This window comes from Manis pentadactyla, chromosome 10, assembly GCF_030020395.1.
Source record: "Manis pentadactyla isolate mManPen7 chromosome 10, mManPen7.hap1, whole genome shotgun sequence".
In the NCBI taxonomy this organism is placed as follows: domain Eukaryota; kingdom Metazoa; phylum Chordata; class Mammalia; order Pholidota; family Manidae; genus Manis; species Manis pentadactyla.
The window spans coordinates 46,383,686-46,400,884 of NC_080028.1; the positions used below are offsets into that span (position 1 = coordinate 46,383,686).

At 35.8% G+C, this 17,199-nt stretch overlaps 1 protein-coding gene across 1 annotated transcript; it reads left to right on the top strand.

The window, feature by feature from the left end:
- The first annotated feature begins 14,818 nt into the window (after positions 1 to 14,818).
- LOC118908713 (olfactory receptor 6C2-like) lies at positions 14,819 to 15,757 on the top strand. Its single transcript, XM_036878602.2, has one exon. It carries the CDS (start codon positions 14,819 to 14,821, stop codon positions 15,755 to 15,757), a length of 939 nt encoding a protein of 312 aa, XP_036734497.2.
- Positions 15,758 to 17,199: the final 1,442 nt, after the last annotated feature.

Here is a 17,199-nt window from a genome sequence, read left to right on the forward strand (position 1 = left end):
TGTGGAAGTGATTATACCATCCAGTAGTCGACAATGGTGCTCTTATCCTTAATTCTGATCTCTTCCAAAAGCACTGCTCAAAGGTCATGTTCAGACACATTATCATGTTATATAGAACAAAGTGGCAGCTCAGAGGTTACTTTTCAAATCCTCTCTGCATATGAAGATACTTCATGGATTCAGATTCTAGCACAAATATCTGTCCTCACAGCCCTTACCCATGGACTGTTTTTACACACCCTCTGTGGTTCTAGTTCTCAAACCTTTAGGCACAAAAATAACAAACAGTTCATACTTACTTTCTGGTGGTACCCCTTCACTTTTTGAAATTGAGCCCAAAGTTCTTCCTTGGGTCTGAAATACATTGGGTGCTACAAGCTATAATTTTGAGTTAACTTTGTCATACTTCCAAGCCCCCCATAGTCTTCTAGGCAGAGTGCCTGCAAATGCAGGGGGTTGTGCAATGGTACCGAGAGGGGCATCCTTTGCTCTCCTCATCATCAAGTCTACATGGAGGCTGATGAGAGCTCCTTTCTCACATTAAGCTATTAAATAATATTTCCCTGAATTCTGTGACTGGAAGACTGGTCAAGGACAAATAACTGCTAGCAACTCCCCATGGCTGTTGGAGTGAGGATGGTCTGACCTCAGTGTGCAAAGAAAGGGGTTGCTTTATAAATTTTCATTAGTAGAAATGGCATGTGCTTTATTGGTTTCCTCTGCTTAAGAGCACAGGGAAAAATTAAGTGAACAAACAAAAATGTCCTTGATCCTACTCAAACCACTAATAAATCTACAGGGAAATTAACTTTGTCAAAAAAAAAAGAAGAAGAAATTAATCAGCACTTGTGGAGCAATGTCCACAGGGTTAAGAAATGCAAGCATAATAACATCATTTGCAGTAAAAAAAAAAAAAAGTCAGATGATAAAATGGCAATTTGATTCTTGTCATGCTCTCTTCTCCTTACATTGTGTAAATGGGGCCGCCTGATGATTTCTGTTACAAGACGTACTTGTATGATCTACTCAAGTCAGTCCTCCCCAGATATTTCATTATTAGTTCTTAAGATGTTCTATTTCAATACTGGGAGAATTAACGTTTATTTTGTTCTACTGATCATATAGTTCACCCATGGGTCCTATTAAGATAGAACTAATGAGTATTAATTAATCACTGCTATAACTCAGCTACTGATATTTCATTTCCAAAACATGCAGGGACCTTGGTAAACCAAAAGTTGTTATTCTGCTTATCAAGAATACATGCCCTAGTCGCATTGTGCTCAGTATCCCCCATTCAATCATAGTCCGAATCTCAGGGATACACTCTTTACTATACTAAGCAGGAGAAGCTTTTATAAAGCACAATAGCTGAGAATTTTCAAGTCCGAGCTGGGGCCAGACACTCAGTATGTGCATGTAACTTCCTGTGCTGGTTCACAGCCCCTTTCCCTATCCAAAAGAAAGATTAAAAATTCTATACACCCTCACACCATCACAGCAATCATACTCACTGTGGAAAGGCCTTCAGATCTTTTATAAACGTTGATCAGTTATTGAGAGAGGAGGGCAGGCCCTGAACATCAGCATCAGTGAGATGTTTTACCTGGGGAAAATAGAGCCTGAGGTGGGCAGGACAGACCAAGGGAAGCAGGGATACAGAGACAGACTTGGAGAAACAGAGTCAGGGTCACATTCACATGCGTCTCTTTCTGTACTTCCAGTTTCATTGTTTGGTCTATTTTTCACGCTACTGAAAAAATAATTTTGTTCTTTTAAGGAGTATTTTCCTACTCTTGGTCCTCTGTATTTCTGTACAAATTTTAGAATCAGACTTTCACTTTACACAAAAATAGTTTGCTAGGATTTTGTAGGACTTTGTTAAATCAAAGAATCAATTGACCAATCAATTGTCAATTTGTTCAATCAATGTCACAATTGACATTTTTAGAGTATCAAGGCTTCCAATCTATTAACAGGTTGTTACTATTGATTTATTTAGTTATTCTTTAATTTCTTTCTATATTTTATAAGTTTTCATTTTGGGTTCATATGCGTTAGTGTGTTTAGGATTATTGCATATGACTCATTAAGTTTAAAGTGTTAATTGTTTTGGGGTGCTATTATAAAGTAAATCATTAAAAATACTTATCTTCTAATAGTTATCCTCTAGTATAAGAAGAAAAATTGGTTATTGTATATTGACTTTGTATTTATTAACTTTAAGTTGCCTATTATATTCTAAAAGTTTTTCTTAGATTATTTTGGACTTTCTACAAAAAGTGTATTTTCTAAGTAAACATAGGTTTATTCATTCCTTTTAAGTTCTTACATCTTTTGTCCCTTTCTATTGATTAATTCTTCTGGCTTGAGCCACTAATACAATGTAGAGCAGAAGTTGTTTATCAAATATCCTTCTCTTATCCCTGATCTCAGAAGTATGCTATCAACATTTCAACCTTAAATATGATGTTTGCTAGGTATTTGTGGGTATATGGACAGTTTTGCAGAGTAGAGATGCTCCCTTTTTGTGTTTCCAAAAGGATTATCATTAATAAATATGGAACTATATCACACTTTTAAAATCTATTGAGAGAATCATAGAATTTTATTCATAGTCTATTTATGTGGTAAAATTACATTGACTGATTTTCAAATCTCAAACCAGCCTTGAATCTCAGGAATTAATAGAAGTTTATCCCAATTTACCATCCTTTTCATATGACACTTGATTTATTTTGCAAACATTTGGTTTGGGACTTTTATGTGTTTGATTGTTACTGAAAAACTTGAAAAACCTGGACTGGATCGCTGACTGAAGAACCAAGTGGCACTCGGGGGTATTGGAGTGTTGAGGTTTATTTTACACCAGAGGGCTCAGAGGGGAGTAATCTCCCAAGGTCAGAGCCCAGAACAAAGGCAAGGGGAGCAATATACGTCTTTCTGTTTCTGAGTCTGTAACAGTTCTACGTGCACAGCAAGCAAGCAAGCAAAGGGGAGTGAGTTTTGGGAGTGAGTGTCTGGTGGAGTGGGGAGTGAAGGGGAGGGGGAAACAAGAGTTTCTGTTGTTTTTGCTAAAGAAGAGAAGCAGAAGGGAACCACCTGGACTAGATTGCTGACCTTGTAAATATTTCCCCATCATGATCACAAGTGAGATTATCCTGAAATATTCCATCTTGTAATATCTGACAGGGTTTTATTGAAAAGCAGCTTTATTAAGATATAATTCATAAACCATACAATTTACCCATTTAAAGTGTACAATTTAATGGTTCTTACAATAATCACACATATATGCCACCATCACAATAGTCAATTTTAGAATATTTCCATCACCACCAAAGAGGCTCCCATTTTAGCTGTTATCCCTTCACCTCCCCCTTCCATCCTTAAGCAATCACTAATCTACTTTCTCTCTTTATGGATTCCCCTCTTCTGGGGATTTATATAAATGGAATCACAAGATATTTGGTCTTTGTGACAGGCTCCTACCACTTAGCACAATGTTCTCAAGTTTCATCCATGTTGTAGCATGTATCAGCACTTCATTTTCATGGCCTAACCATATTCACCATAGTGAATAGTAAATAGAAATACCCATGCAGACATTGTCATGTTGAATAAAGTATAAGGCACAAGTATATGCTGTACTAGGATGCCCTTGAAATATAAATGTACATGAATATATCACATATAATTTACTCATTCATCTAGTCATGGACATTGGGGTGTTTTCTACCTTTTGGCTTTTATGAATAATGCTGCTATGAACATTTGTATATGAGTTTTTGTGTGGATATATATGCTTTCATTTCTCTTGGGTATATATTTAGAAATGGAATTTCTGTGAAAAGTCATAACTTTATGTTTAATCATTTGAGGAATTGCTACACTTGTTTCCAAAGTGGCTGCATCAATTTACATTTCCACAAGAAAAATATGAGGGTTCCTAGTTCCACACAACTTTGACAGCACATTTTATTAACTGAATTTCTTGATTCTAGCAATCTTAGTGGGTGTAAAGTGGTGTCTCATTGGAATTTTGATTTGCATTTCCATGATTATTAATGATATCCAACAACTTTTCTTGTGTTTACTAGTCATTTGTGTACTTTTTTTATTGGATCGATATTACTAGCTATAATGTATTTTAAAACCACAGATACATATATGTATATATATCATATGTACAGGTAAATGTATGCATTAGTGAATTTTCCCACAGTAAATGCATCCAGGTAACCAGAGCCAGAATAATAGAGAAATTATTACCAAAGAATCCCATTTCATACCAAAGTATACTTATCTGTTGAAAGGTGACAGGAATCTTGACCTTTATAGTTACAATAACTCTTTAATTTTCTTGATCTTTAAATAAGTGGAATCATAGAGTGTCTGTTTTTTGAATCCAGAATTATACTTGTGAGCTTTACATGTTATTACACAAAATTGTATTTGTGAGCTCATACATGTTTCATATTTTTTATAGTTTGATCATTTTCATTGTATGAATATAAAAAAAATATTATTTTTACTTCTCAAGATAATTAATGTGATTCCAGGTTGGGGATATTTATAAACAATGCTGGTGAGTGTTAGGCTGGAGGAAAGAAAAACAAGGACATGCAAACAGAACAGACAGATGCCATAGGGGGAGAACAGACCAGACTCCAAGGTCTGTGCCTTATATGGAAAGGGGACAGCTCTTCCTGAATTCCATCCTTCTGATGTGCCAACTAAGACCCGGATATCAGCCTCCTCCCTCTTGGAAGGAATAATGTTTCTAGTTGTCTATTATGTCACCTTTAGCCAGTCATACCTCTCCATGCCCCATAGAATAGCTTGCCCACTCCTCCCCCTCCTAATCCCTTATAAGCCCCCACCTCCCTGACTGGGTGTGACTTCCCCAGCCTCTAATACCCAGACCATGGAACATCACCCGAGAGTGGCATTCAAATAAACTACCTGGCCCTTTGTTGCCTCTTTTCACCTGCTTATTTCGGCTAAAATTTATCTTACAGCGAGCACATTTTTGTGCACTTCATTTCATGGACATACATATATTCCTTTTGCTTCAACATTGTATATTTAAGAGTGATATTATTGTATTTTAGGTGTATGATAATGTAATCCAAATGTGCAGACACTGTCAGGTGAAGTACAGAGTCAAATTCAATGCTATCCTAAGCATCCTTTTGAAATGTAAATATCCAAATATGTTAAAAGAAGAACGTTGAAAATAGATAAATACCTAATTTAGCAGAATATTTCAAAAATTCCTTTCTGTGGAATCAATAGAGAATGTACAAAGAGAATTAGAAAGTACATAGAAGGTTGGAATAGCATTAAAAATCACTTTGTCCAGTATGATCAGTATAGGGATCACACCACCAAACAGAAAGAGAACACATTCTTCTTAAGTGCTAATGGATGACTCAACATCTCCCCATTTCCACCACCACCATCTCCTGGTAACCACCGTTCTACTCTCAGTTCCTATGAGACCTGATTCTCATAAAAACTTTTATAGAGTACACACATCAGTTATATCAGACAGTATTTTTCTTTCTCTGTCTAGCTTATCTCACTTTGCATAATGCCCTCTAGGTATAACCATGTTCTTACAAATAGCAGAATTTCTCTCTTTCTTGAAGCTGAATAATAATCCATTGTGTATATGTATCACATCTTTCTTCATTCATTTCTTGGTAGACAACTAAGTTGTTTCCTATAATGCTACTATAAACATGGGAGTGCAAGTATCTTTTCAGCATCCTGTTTTCATTTCCTTTGCATATATCCCCAACGTGGATTGATAAATCACAAGTCATTCTATTTTTAATTTTTTGAGGAACATCCATATTGTTTTCCATAATTTCTGACCAATTTACATTCCAACTGACAATGTACAAGTGTTCCTTCTTCTTGGCATCCTCACCAGTGTTTGTTATCTATCATTTTCTTTGTTTTATTAAGGTATCATTGATATACACTCTTATGAAGGTTTCACATGAGCAACATTATGCTAACTACATTCATCCATATTATCAAGTCCCCCCATATTCCCCATTGCAGTCACTCTCCATCAGCATAGTAAGACGCCACAGAGTCCCTACTTATCTTCTGTGTGCTACACTGTCTTCCTCCTGACCACCCCCCCACACCATGTGTGCCAATCATAATGTTCCTCAATCCCCTTCTTCCTCCCTTCCCACCTGCCCTTCCCCACCACCTGCCTTTAGTAAGCACTAGTCCCTTCTTAAAGTCTGTGAGTCTGCTGCTGTTTTGTTCCTTCAATTTTGCTTTGTTGTTATACTCCACAAATGAGGGAAATCATTTGGCACTTGTCTTTCTCTGCCTGGCTTATTTCACTGAGCGTAATACCCTCTAGTTCCATCAATGTTGTTGCAAATGGTAGGATTTGTGTTCTTAATGTTGAATGATATTCCATTGTGTATATGTACCACCTCTTCTTTATCCATTCATCTTTGATAGACACTTAGTTTGCTTCCATGTCCTGCTTACTGTAAATAGTGCTGTGATACACATAAAGGTGCATATGTCTTTTTGAATGTGGAATCTTGTTTTCTTTGGGTAAATACCTAGGAGTGAAATTTCTGGGTCAAATGGTATTTCTGTATTCAGTTTTTTGAGGAACCTCCATAATGCTTTTCACAATAGTTGAATTAATTTACCTTCCCACCAGCAGTGTAGGAGGGTTCCTCTTTCTCCACATCCTTATCAGCATTTGTTTATCCTTGTCATTTGTATGTTGGCCATACTAACTGGTGTGAGGTAATATCTCATGTGGTTTTAATTTGCATTTCCCTGATAATAAGCGATGTGGAGCATTTTTTCATGTGCCTGATTGCCATCTGAATTTCTTCTTTGGAGAAGTGTCTCTTCATATCCTCTGCCCATTTTTTTGATCAGATTATTTGCTTTTTGAGTTTTGAGGTGTGTGGATTCTTTATATATTTTGGATGTTAACCCCTTGTCAGATATGTCATTTATGACTATATTCTCCCATACCATAGGATGACTTTTTGTTCTACTGATGGTGTCCTTTGCTGTACAGAAGCTTTTTAGTTTGATGTAGTCCCAGTTGTTCATTTTTGCTTTTGTTTTCCTTGCAAAATTCAATTTGTCAGCATATAATTTTTCATAGTATTCTCTAATAATTCTTTGTTTTTCTGTGGTGTCCATAGTGATTTTTCCTTTCTCATTTCTGATTCTGTTTATGTGTATAGACTCTCTTTTTTTCTTTATATGTCTGGCTAGGGGTTTATCTATTTTGTTTATTTTCTCAGAGAACCAGCAACTGGTTTCATTGACTCTTTCTATTGTTTTATTCTTCTCAATTTTATTAATTTCTGCTCAGACATTTTATATGTCCCCCCTTCTACTGACTTTGGGCCTCATGTGTTCTTCTTTTTCTAATTTCATTAATTGTGAGTTTAGGCTTTTCATATGGGAATATTCTTCTTTCCTTATGTAATCCTGTATTGCAATATACCTCCCTCTAAGAATGGCCTTTGCTATGTCCCACAGATTTTCTGGTGTTGAGTTACTTTTTTCATTTGTCTCCATATATTGCTTGATCTCTGTTTTTATTTGGTCATTGATCCATTGGTATTTAGGAGCATTTTGTTAAACCTCCATTTTTTTGTGTGCTTTTTGCTTTCTTTGCATAATTTATTTCTAGTTTCATACATTTGTGGTCTGAGGAGCTGGTTGGTACAATTTCAATCCTTCTGAATTTATTGGAGCTCTTTTTGTGGCCTAGTGTATGATCAGTTCTTGAAAACGTTCTATGTGCACTTGAGAATAATGTGTATCCTGCTGCTTTTGGATGGAGTGTTCTGTAAGGTTCTTCTGTTCTAATGCTGTTCAGTACCTCTGTCTGGTTAATCTGTCCTTTGGAGTGAGTGGTGTGTAACGTCTCCTAAAATGAATGCATTGCTTTCTATTTCCCCTTTTTATTCTGTTATAATTTGTTTCACATATGTAGGTGTTTCTGTGTTGGGTACATAGATATATATAATTATTATATTCTCTTTTTGTACTAACCCTTTATTATCATGTATTGTCCTTCTTTGTCTCTTGTTACTTTCTTTGTTTTGAAGTCTATTTTGTCTGATACTATTACTGCAACTTCTGCTTTTTTCTCCCTATTATTTGCATGCAATATCTGTTTCCATCCCTTTACTTTTAGTCTGTTTATGTCTTTGAATTTGAAGTGAGTATCTTACAGGCAGTGTATTGACCAGTCTTGTTTTTTATCCATTCAGTAACTCTATGTCTTTTGATTGGTGCATTCAGTCAATTTATATTCAGGGTGATTATCGATAGATAAGTACTTACTGCCATTGCAGGCTTTAGATCATGGTTACCAAAGGCTCAAGGGTAGGTTCTTTACTATCTAACAGTCTAACTTAACTCACTTAGTATGCTATTTCAAACAATAGCTAAAGATTCTCTTTTTTTCCCTCCCTTCTTTTTCTTCCTCCTCCATTCTTTATATATTAGGTGTCATTTTCTGTACTCTTTGTGTTTCAGTTGACTGACTTTGGGTGTAGTTGATTTAACTTTGCATTTGCCTAGCAATTGATTGGCCAACTTCCTCTACCGTGGTTTTATTTCCTCTGGTGACAGCTACTTAGCCTTTGGAGCACTTCCATCTGTAGCAGTCCCTCCAAAATACACTGTAGGGACAGTTTGCAGGAGGTTAATTCCCTTAACTTTTGCTTATCTGGAAATTGTTTAATCCTTACTTCAAATTTAAATGATAATCTTGCTGAGTAGAGGATTCTTGGTTTGAGGCTCTTCTGTTTCATTGCATTAAATATCATGCCACTCTGTTCTGGCCTGTAAGGTTTCTGCTGAGAAGTCTGGTGGTAGCCTGATGGGCTTTCCTTTGTATGTGATCTTTTTTCTCTCTCTGGCTGCTTTTAATACTCTGTCCTTATCCTTGATTTTTATCATTTTCATTATTATATGTCTTGGTGTTGTCTTCCTTGGGTCCCTTGTGTTGGAAGATCTGTGCACCTCCATGGTCTGAGAGACTATCTCCTTCCCCAGATGGGGAACAATTACCTCCTCAAAGACACTTTCTGTTCCTTTTTTCTCTCTCTTTTTCTTTTGGTACCCCTATAATGTGAATATTGGTCTGTTTGGATTGGTCAGACATTTCTCTTAATAGTCTTTAATTCATAGAGATCTTTTATCTTCTGTGCCTCAGCTTCTTTGTATTCGTGTTCTCTAATTTCTATTTCATTTACCATCTCCTTTACCTCATATAATCTGATTTTAAATCTCTCCATTGTATGTTTCATTTCAGGTACTGTATTCTTCAAAGTTTCTATCTCTTTCTTGATTTTCACCCTGAGGTCTTGAATATCTTTCTGTAGCTCTGTAAGCATGTTTATTATTTTTATTTTCAAATCATTTTCAAGAAGCTTGGTGATTTCAATTTCACTTGGCCCTCTTTCTGGTGTTTGTTGGATTTTGGTTTGTACTAGGTTCTTTTGATGTTTTATATTTGTAATGAGTAATTCTGAATAATAACTTTGTGTAGGCAGCACCCTCTAGTGCCCAGAGGCTCTACTCTCTGGAGCTTCTCAGCTCCTGGAGCAATGGTGAGGGTTTCAGGCAAGATGTGCTGATGCCTGCCAGGAGGAAAATGCTCTTTCTGGCTTCCCAGCTGCAGTGCCTGCCTCCACTGCCAGTACCAGTGGGCCAAGATCACAGGGAGGATCCTCTATGCCCCTGTAGCTGCTATAGGTGGAGCTACCCTCTAGCTGGCCTTGTGCAATGGTGGGGCCAGTAGTTTTGTGAACTGGTGCTGGCCAGGAGGAAGGAGCAGAATGCTGTGTATCTCAGTAAGGGGGCCTCAGGGATGCATTTCCAGCAAGGGGTATGGAGTGCCTTACACTCCCGAAAGTCCCAAACTGCTGGGCTGAGTGTGCCAGGACAATTTTGTCCACCTGTCCGTTTTCCTGAGCAGTAAGCTCTGGAAAAGCTTCCTTGCCCTCTTAGCAGCTCTCTCACTGTTGGAAAGTCTCTCAGAATGCCTGCCCTTCTTTTGTCCTGGAGCACCAGCTACAGATACCTGTTCTCTACAGACAGCTGGAATCTCAGCCTCTCTGAGTATTCCACCTGTCTTTGATTTTGAACCCTAATAATCTCCAGAGCACCATGTAATGGAGGTTTGTGCTCCCAGAGCAGATATCCAAGCCTGGGTGTTCAGCAGCCCTAGGCTTCCACACTTTCCCCACTCAGTTTCTCTTCCTCCTGCTGGTGAGCTGGGGTGGGGGAAGGGCTTAGGTTCTGCTGGAACATGGCTTTGCTACTTTACCCTTTTCCATGAAGTCTTCTTTTTTCCCCAGATGTAGGCAATCCATTGCACTCTTCTTTCCCGTTGCTCTTTCAGTATTATTTGCTATAGTCAGGTTGTATTTATTATATTTTCATATTATATGTAATTTTGGGAGGAAGTTTCTCTCTCACTTCTCATTTTGCCATCTTTAAGCCCCTCCTATCTCTTGTTTTCTTGATAATAGCCATTCTAGTATTGGAAAGTGATAGTTCATTGTGGTTTTGATTTGCATTTCCCTGATGATTCATGATGTTGATCATCTTTTCATATACCAGTTAGCCATATGGATGTCTTCTTTGGAAAAATACCTATTTAGTTCATTTGCCTATTTTTTAATCAGGTTTCTTTTGTCATTGTTATTGAGTTGTATCTGTTTCTTATGTATTTTGGAATTTTTAAGGATCATCCATACTGTTTATCTGGTATGGTTTGCAAAAATGTTATCCTGTTTGGTAGGTTCCCTTTTCAGTTTGTTGATGATTTCCCTGTGTGCAAAATTTTCTTAGTTTGATTTAGTTCTACTTACTGATTTTTGCTTTTGTCTCTTGTTTTTGGGTCATATCCAAAATATTATTCCCAATAGTAATGTAAAGGAAGTTCTTCTCTATATTGTCCTCTACATATCTTATACTTTCAAGTCTTATGTTTAAGTCTGTAATCCATTTCCAGTTAATTTTCATAAGGTGTGTGAGACAGGGGTCCAATCCAATTCCATTTTTCTGTATGTGGTCATTCTGTTTTCCCAACACCATTATTGAAAAGGCTCCTTTTCTCATTGAGTGTTCTTGTCTTCCTTGTAAAATAATGTTATGTGGAAGTTAATTTCAGAGCACTTTATTCTGTTCCATTGGTCAATGTGTCTTCTTCTTGGACCACAGTGTTTTAATGGTAACTTTGTAGTGTAGTTTGAAATCAGGAAGTATGATACCTTCAGTTTTGTTGTCTTTTCTGATTATTGCTCTGGCTGGTTCATAAAAAGCAATTAAAGTAAATATTGAAATATTTAAATTTATTAATATTAATAAACATTTAACAAATATTAATTTTATTAAACATTAAAAAAATGCTTGTTATTGTTGTATTGAACATTAATAAAGTTAAGAAATATTAAAAGGAAATAATTTCAAAAATAAACAGCATGACTCATTTAAAAAGTATAAAATATGAAGGATATGAAAAATACATAAGCCTTTTTTAGAAAAATATAAATTTTTTCTGAAATTCTATGTAACATGATATTCTATGTAAAGAAAATAGTACAAACACAATTGAAGACCAAACAAAACTGGAAAAATATTTGCAACCCACATAACAATAAGTTGTTAATACATAATAATTAATAACAATGTAAAGTCCTAGGAAATATTGTAATAAGAAGATATATGTACAAAAATGTGCTCTGCATAATAGCTGAAGGTTGATTTAAAAATAAGCATAAACTTATAATAAAAATTGTAGAATCATATAATAAGCTCAAGGCAGTAATTTTTTATGATATTGATAGTTTTCTTGAGAAATCACAAAGTTTCAGCTATTAGGATTGATTTCATATTATGACTGAAAGCACCAAAAAGAAATTACATGTTCCCCAAATGCTGATACAAATTTATAACTACTGAGATAAAAAAAGTTTTTAATGATAAAAGTTATTTGCATAACAACCTATAAATGGTTTCATATTTGTGAATATACTAATAATATTAATATTTAAATAAGAAATTTATGGTAGGGTATAAGAAACATTAATAGCAGTTACTAACTTTTAGCTTCATTTCTTTATTTTTTTATCTTAATTTTTTGATAAAAAATAACAGTTACATGAGTAAAAATATGTTATCAAAGGAGAAATGGGGTAATTGTATTCTGTTAAGTCAATTAGCAGCTATAGATGTTATTGAATAAAAAAGGAAGAAAAGGTAGACTTACTCTTTTTTTTATTAGATTTTATGTTGTGTAAAGTCCTGCACTGAATGTCACTGTGGAATCTTCAATTCTCTGAAGACTTCATTCCCACTGCTGCCTGTTTCAGGATTTTTGCCAAAAGGTAACACAAAAGATTGATAAATAACATTAGACTGTAATTCACGTGGGACTCCTGTCCACATAAAAGGCTATGCAAAACTTTTCTCATCCTTCTAATCCTCAGGATGTTCAGGGACAAATACTCAACTCAAATCAATATGTCTGTGGTCTTTGAGAGACTTAGAAAATTATTTTCTATAAGAAACAGTTTGATACATTTTACCAAAAGTAGAGAGATATGAATAGTTAATTGAATTGTGGTAAAAAGAAAAAAGTTTATAATTTTTAATTTATTGAAGATTTTGATAGCCCTGGATTTGTATATCAATAAATAGTAGGACACCTAAAATTGGTGAAACGAAGGACTTCTGGAAGCAACCTTGAATTGGAAATCATCTGCTGATATAATTTAGATCCCTGCACTCTAAAATGTTCTGTTTATAAAACACAAAAGAAGAAAATGTGTATTAGTCAAACAATAGTGTCAATTTGTTTTCAAGATATTTAGGAGCAAGGACATGGCTTAAAGTTTCCAGACTTCTGTAAGACACAGTTGTGTTAAGACTGAAGGAAAGAGAGGTAGGTGGCCTGCATATATTTCCTTTTCTATATATTGAGGCTATTATTCTATTTATTAAAATTGCTTAATCACTTGTTACTATTCACTTTATTTCTTGTTAGTTTTGTGATGCTCACATTCCTGGGAGTGCCAAGCTCATCCTAAAACATCAAACCAGGGTCATCCTTGCATCCCTTTACTGAAACCTATAAACTCTTGGAGATTTATTATGGGAAATGGGCAGATGGTGGGTACAGTGTCTTGCACTTCTGAAGGAAAGGGCTGTTTTAAAGCAAGTTGGTGAAGCCTTCATATAGCCAGTCAATTAGAATTTCTATAGGAAATGATGTGGAGGTTTTTTCTATTTATTTATGATCTAAACAAGCACTGGCAATTGAAATCACTTTAGCAGGTATAAATGCGGTTCATGTAACTGGTGTTCACTAAGGACCAACCACAGAGCAGCTGTTGGTCCAACCCCAGAGTTTAAGAGTTTTAACCTCTGGTGTTAATATGTTTCTGGCAGATGTGTTGAGAAAGTATAAATGGAATCCATAAAGGATAGCTATTCCTCTGCCAAACCGTGGTAAGACAGGTAACAGTTTTTTGCCTTATGCAGGTATCTACATACATGCTGAGTGTGTAGTCAGGCTGTGGTGTGACTCAGGAGCCACTCAGAGCATTTCCTCCACCAACTGTAAATGCCAACGGGAATCCTAAATTAGAGTTAGGAAGATGGTAAAAGTAAGAGGTGTCAGGATAGTTTTGAAATTGATTCCACATAATAAATAATATAACTTGATCTAAGCTGAAGCTAAATATTTTCTTGAATCAATTCTATATCTCAGTGACCTTCAGATCTGTGGCTATTACATTTAAAAAGATAAAAATCCTGTTTCCAACAAAATTTTTACATCCTCTATTAAGCATCAAGTGTGAAATAAACACAGAAAGTTTTAATGTGGCTTGGGAGATTTGGAAGGATTACTCTGAACAGTCCAAGTAGAAAACAGAGGGATCAGTCACAAAAAGCCAGGTATAGGTTAGAATCAGCTAAATGGATGGAGTAATGGGAAGGGAAAAAAACATAAACAATTATGTGAAATTTTTTTCCAGACATGTAGTCCATGTAAGATGACTCATGCAGTGTATCAGAGTCTTCAACTGCATTGGTAGATGAAACTAGAAACCTATTGTGTTATAAACACACATCATGTGTTTTAAATTTATTTAGGAAAAAAGGTTACAAGCAGATTGTGAAACTGAGTCAAGTTTTGGGTAGTGAAAAAATAAATATTCTTAGGGGACAAATGTGCTATAGGCCAATGTGTTGTAGGAGCAAATTTAAAAGTGGACATTTTAAAAACTATCATGAAAAAATTGTGTTTCCCTTGGACTATATTCTTCAAGGAATCCATAAATACTTTAATTTGTTTTCAAATACCAGTCATGACCATTTGGTAGACCATAAAGTCAATGAAGATATAAGTATTTATTTTTAATGAGTTATATTAGAACATAAAACATCAGAAAGTAGGGTATCGAAGGTTTAGTATGTTTTGTTTCAGGTTTATGTATGTAAGTATGTATTTGGGTGGGCTGCAATACAAAAGGTCTATCTTAGAATTAAGTTGTAGTAAAAATGTTTGAAAGTCAATTTGTAATCCATCTAGCTATATGTTATCAGCAGCCAGGAGTATGAATTATATTTACAATCCATTATTAAGTAAAACAAAATACATGAAAATGCACTGCTTGGCTTTTCTGAAAAAGATTCATCATAAAACATTTTTCACGTCTTCTCAGAGCTTACTTCACTCAGTTTTCCAAGCAGATTGGGCAACAGTCAGGACCCACGAATGAGAAACCATACTTCTGTAACAAGATTCATTCTTCTGGGATTGACAGATGACCCTCAGCTACAGATGCTGATTTTTATATTTCTACTGATCACCTACATGCTGAGTTTCACTGGAAACCTGAGCATCATCATCCTCACATTAGTGGATTCTCACCTTAAAACTGCAATGTACATTTTTCTCCAAAATTTTTCCTTCCTAGAAATCTCGTTCACCTCTGCCTGCATTCCTAGATTCTTGTACAGTATATCAACAGGTGACAGGACAATTACCTATAATGCTTGTGCATGCCAACTGTTTTTTATAGATATTTTTGCAGTAACAGAATTTTTTCTCCTGGCCACCATGTCCTTTGATAGATATGTAGCCATCTGCAAACCCCTGCATTACATGACTATTATGAACTACAGGGTCTGCAAAAGGCTCGTCTTCTGCTGTTGGATGATGTCTTTGTTGATCATATTGCCACCACTCATCTTGGGACTGGACCTGGAATTCTGTGCCTCTAATGCCATTGACCACTTTGCATGTGATGCTAACCCTATGCTGAAGATCTCATGCTCAGATACATGGCTCATAGAGCAGATGGTTATTGTCTGTGCTGTGATGACTTTCCTCATGACTCTGGTGTGTGTGGTTCTGTCCTACATGTACATCATCAGAACGATTCTAAGACTCCCCTCTGCCCAGCAGAGGACAAAAGCCTTTTCCACGTGTTCTTCCCACATTATAGTGGTTTCCATCACGTATGGCAGCTGCATCTTTGTTTATATCAAATCTTCAGCAAAAGATGAAATGGCCATTAATAAGGGAGTATCAATACTGACTACTTCCATTTCCCCCATGCTGAACCCATTTATTTATACTCTGAGGAACAAACAAGTGAAACAAGCCTTTAATGACTTAGTCAAAAGATTTATATTGCTATCAAAGAATTAGGGGAACATTGATGTCAGGATCTCTAAGCATATTCTTCAGTTACTATGTAATTTGATCTGCTCCCAATCTAGATTTGGCCTTCCATTCAGTACTGTCCCTGAATGTAAGTCATCCCATGACACCACAAATGGGGTCAAATTACCCCGTTTATCTCTTTACAAGGAAATCTCTTTTAGATGACAATCTTAATGAAGAAAAATGAGAGTAAGTGTTTCAGGAAATCTAAGCATGACTTCACTCTTAACCAATGCTGAAAGGATTGGGTAATTTATCATAGAATATTAGTACAGTAGTGCACACCATTCCTCCAAATAAAAAACAAAAACAAAATAAAAGCCTTGCTCAAATAAGATACATAATGTATAAAAGAATCAGTACTTTTCTAAGTGTTACAAGAAAATATTTCATAAACCTGAGATATATTTTAAAACAAGGAAGAAGTATAAGATGTAGGATAGAAAGAAGCATTTACTAATGAGAAGTCTTTAAAATCACAAGATTCACATATTTCATTGACTGGATCCAATCCAATATAAAAATCATTAAAAATTTGTCAATGGAATATGAAGTTACAATGAAGAGAGAAATGCAACGGTAATTCCTGTTAAAGATAAATCCTTCACTGAAGTCATATAAAACAGATTGATATTGATATACCAATTAAAATGTTAAATCTTTAATGTAGAGTATTTAAGCAAACAGATGGCAGCAAACTGAAGGAAACTAATACAGGGTTAGAAGAGTGATAAATAAATAAGCAGTAAGCCAAATATACTGGGAATAAAAAAAAAGAGAAACAAAATATATGTTCTCTCATATATTCTCACAATCTCTCAATGTGATGCACATCTCTCAATGTGATGATTTGCTTTTTTAGTGAAAGGAAAATGTCATTTCAAGAATCCAAATTATACACCTGTAACTCTGGAGGGAAAATATATTCCCAGCCAGGGGTAAATAAACTTTGAAGTTTAAGTCAGTCAAAGGGAGAAGTGAAGTGGGAGAAACCTGTTTATTGCTTACAAGTTGTCTCGTCCTGCTTGCCAATGTCTTTCATGACCTAGCTGCAAAAATAACCCACCAAAACTTCTCCAGTCCAGGTACACGCTAGCTCCCCACCCCACTTGTAATCACCTATTGATATGGAGATGGACTACTTCTGTCCACACCTTGGAAAAACCTAGTGAGTGATACAGAGATGAACTAAGGCCAGGTGAGAGATTCTGAAAATATTGCAATTTTCCCCCAGCCCAACCTATCAGAAATCTCACCTCACAATCACTCACTCCCCATGTTCTGCAATGGCCCAGTGTGAGAACCCTGGAGCACTGTAACCAGATTAATAACACACAAAAGCAACAGCAATAAAATCATGATAATCCTCAAGCTGGAGCATCCAGCTGGGTTCAAAGTCCTATGCAGATTAAGTCCATAGGTCACCC

Excerpts from the sequence above, each read along its gene's own strand:
- LOC118908713 (XM_036878602.2), top strand. The coding sequence starts at position 14,819 with ATGAGAAACCATACTTCTGTAACAAGATTCATTCTTCTGGGATTGACA.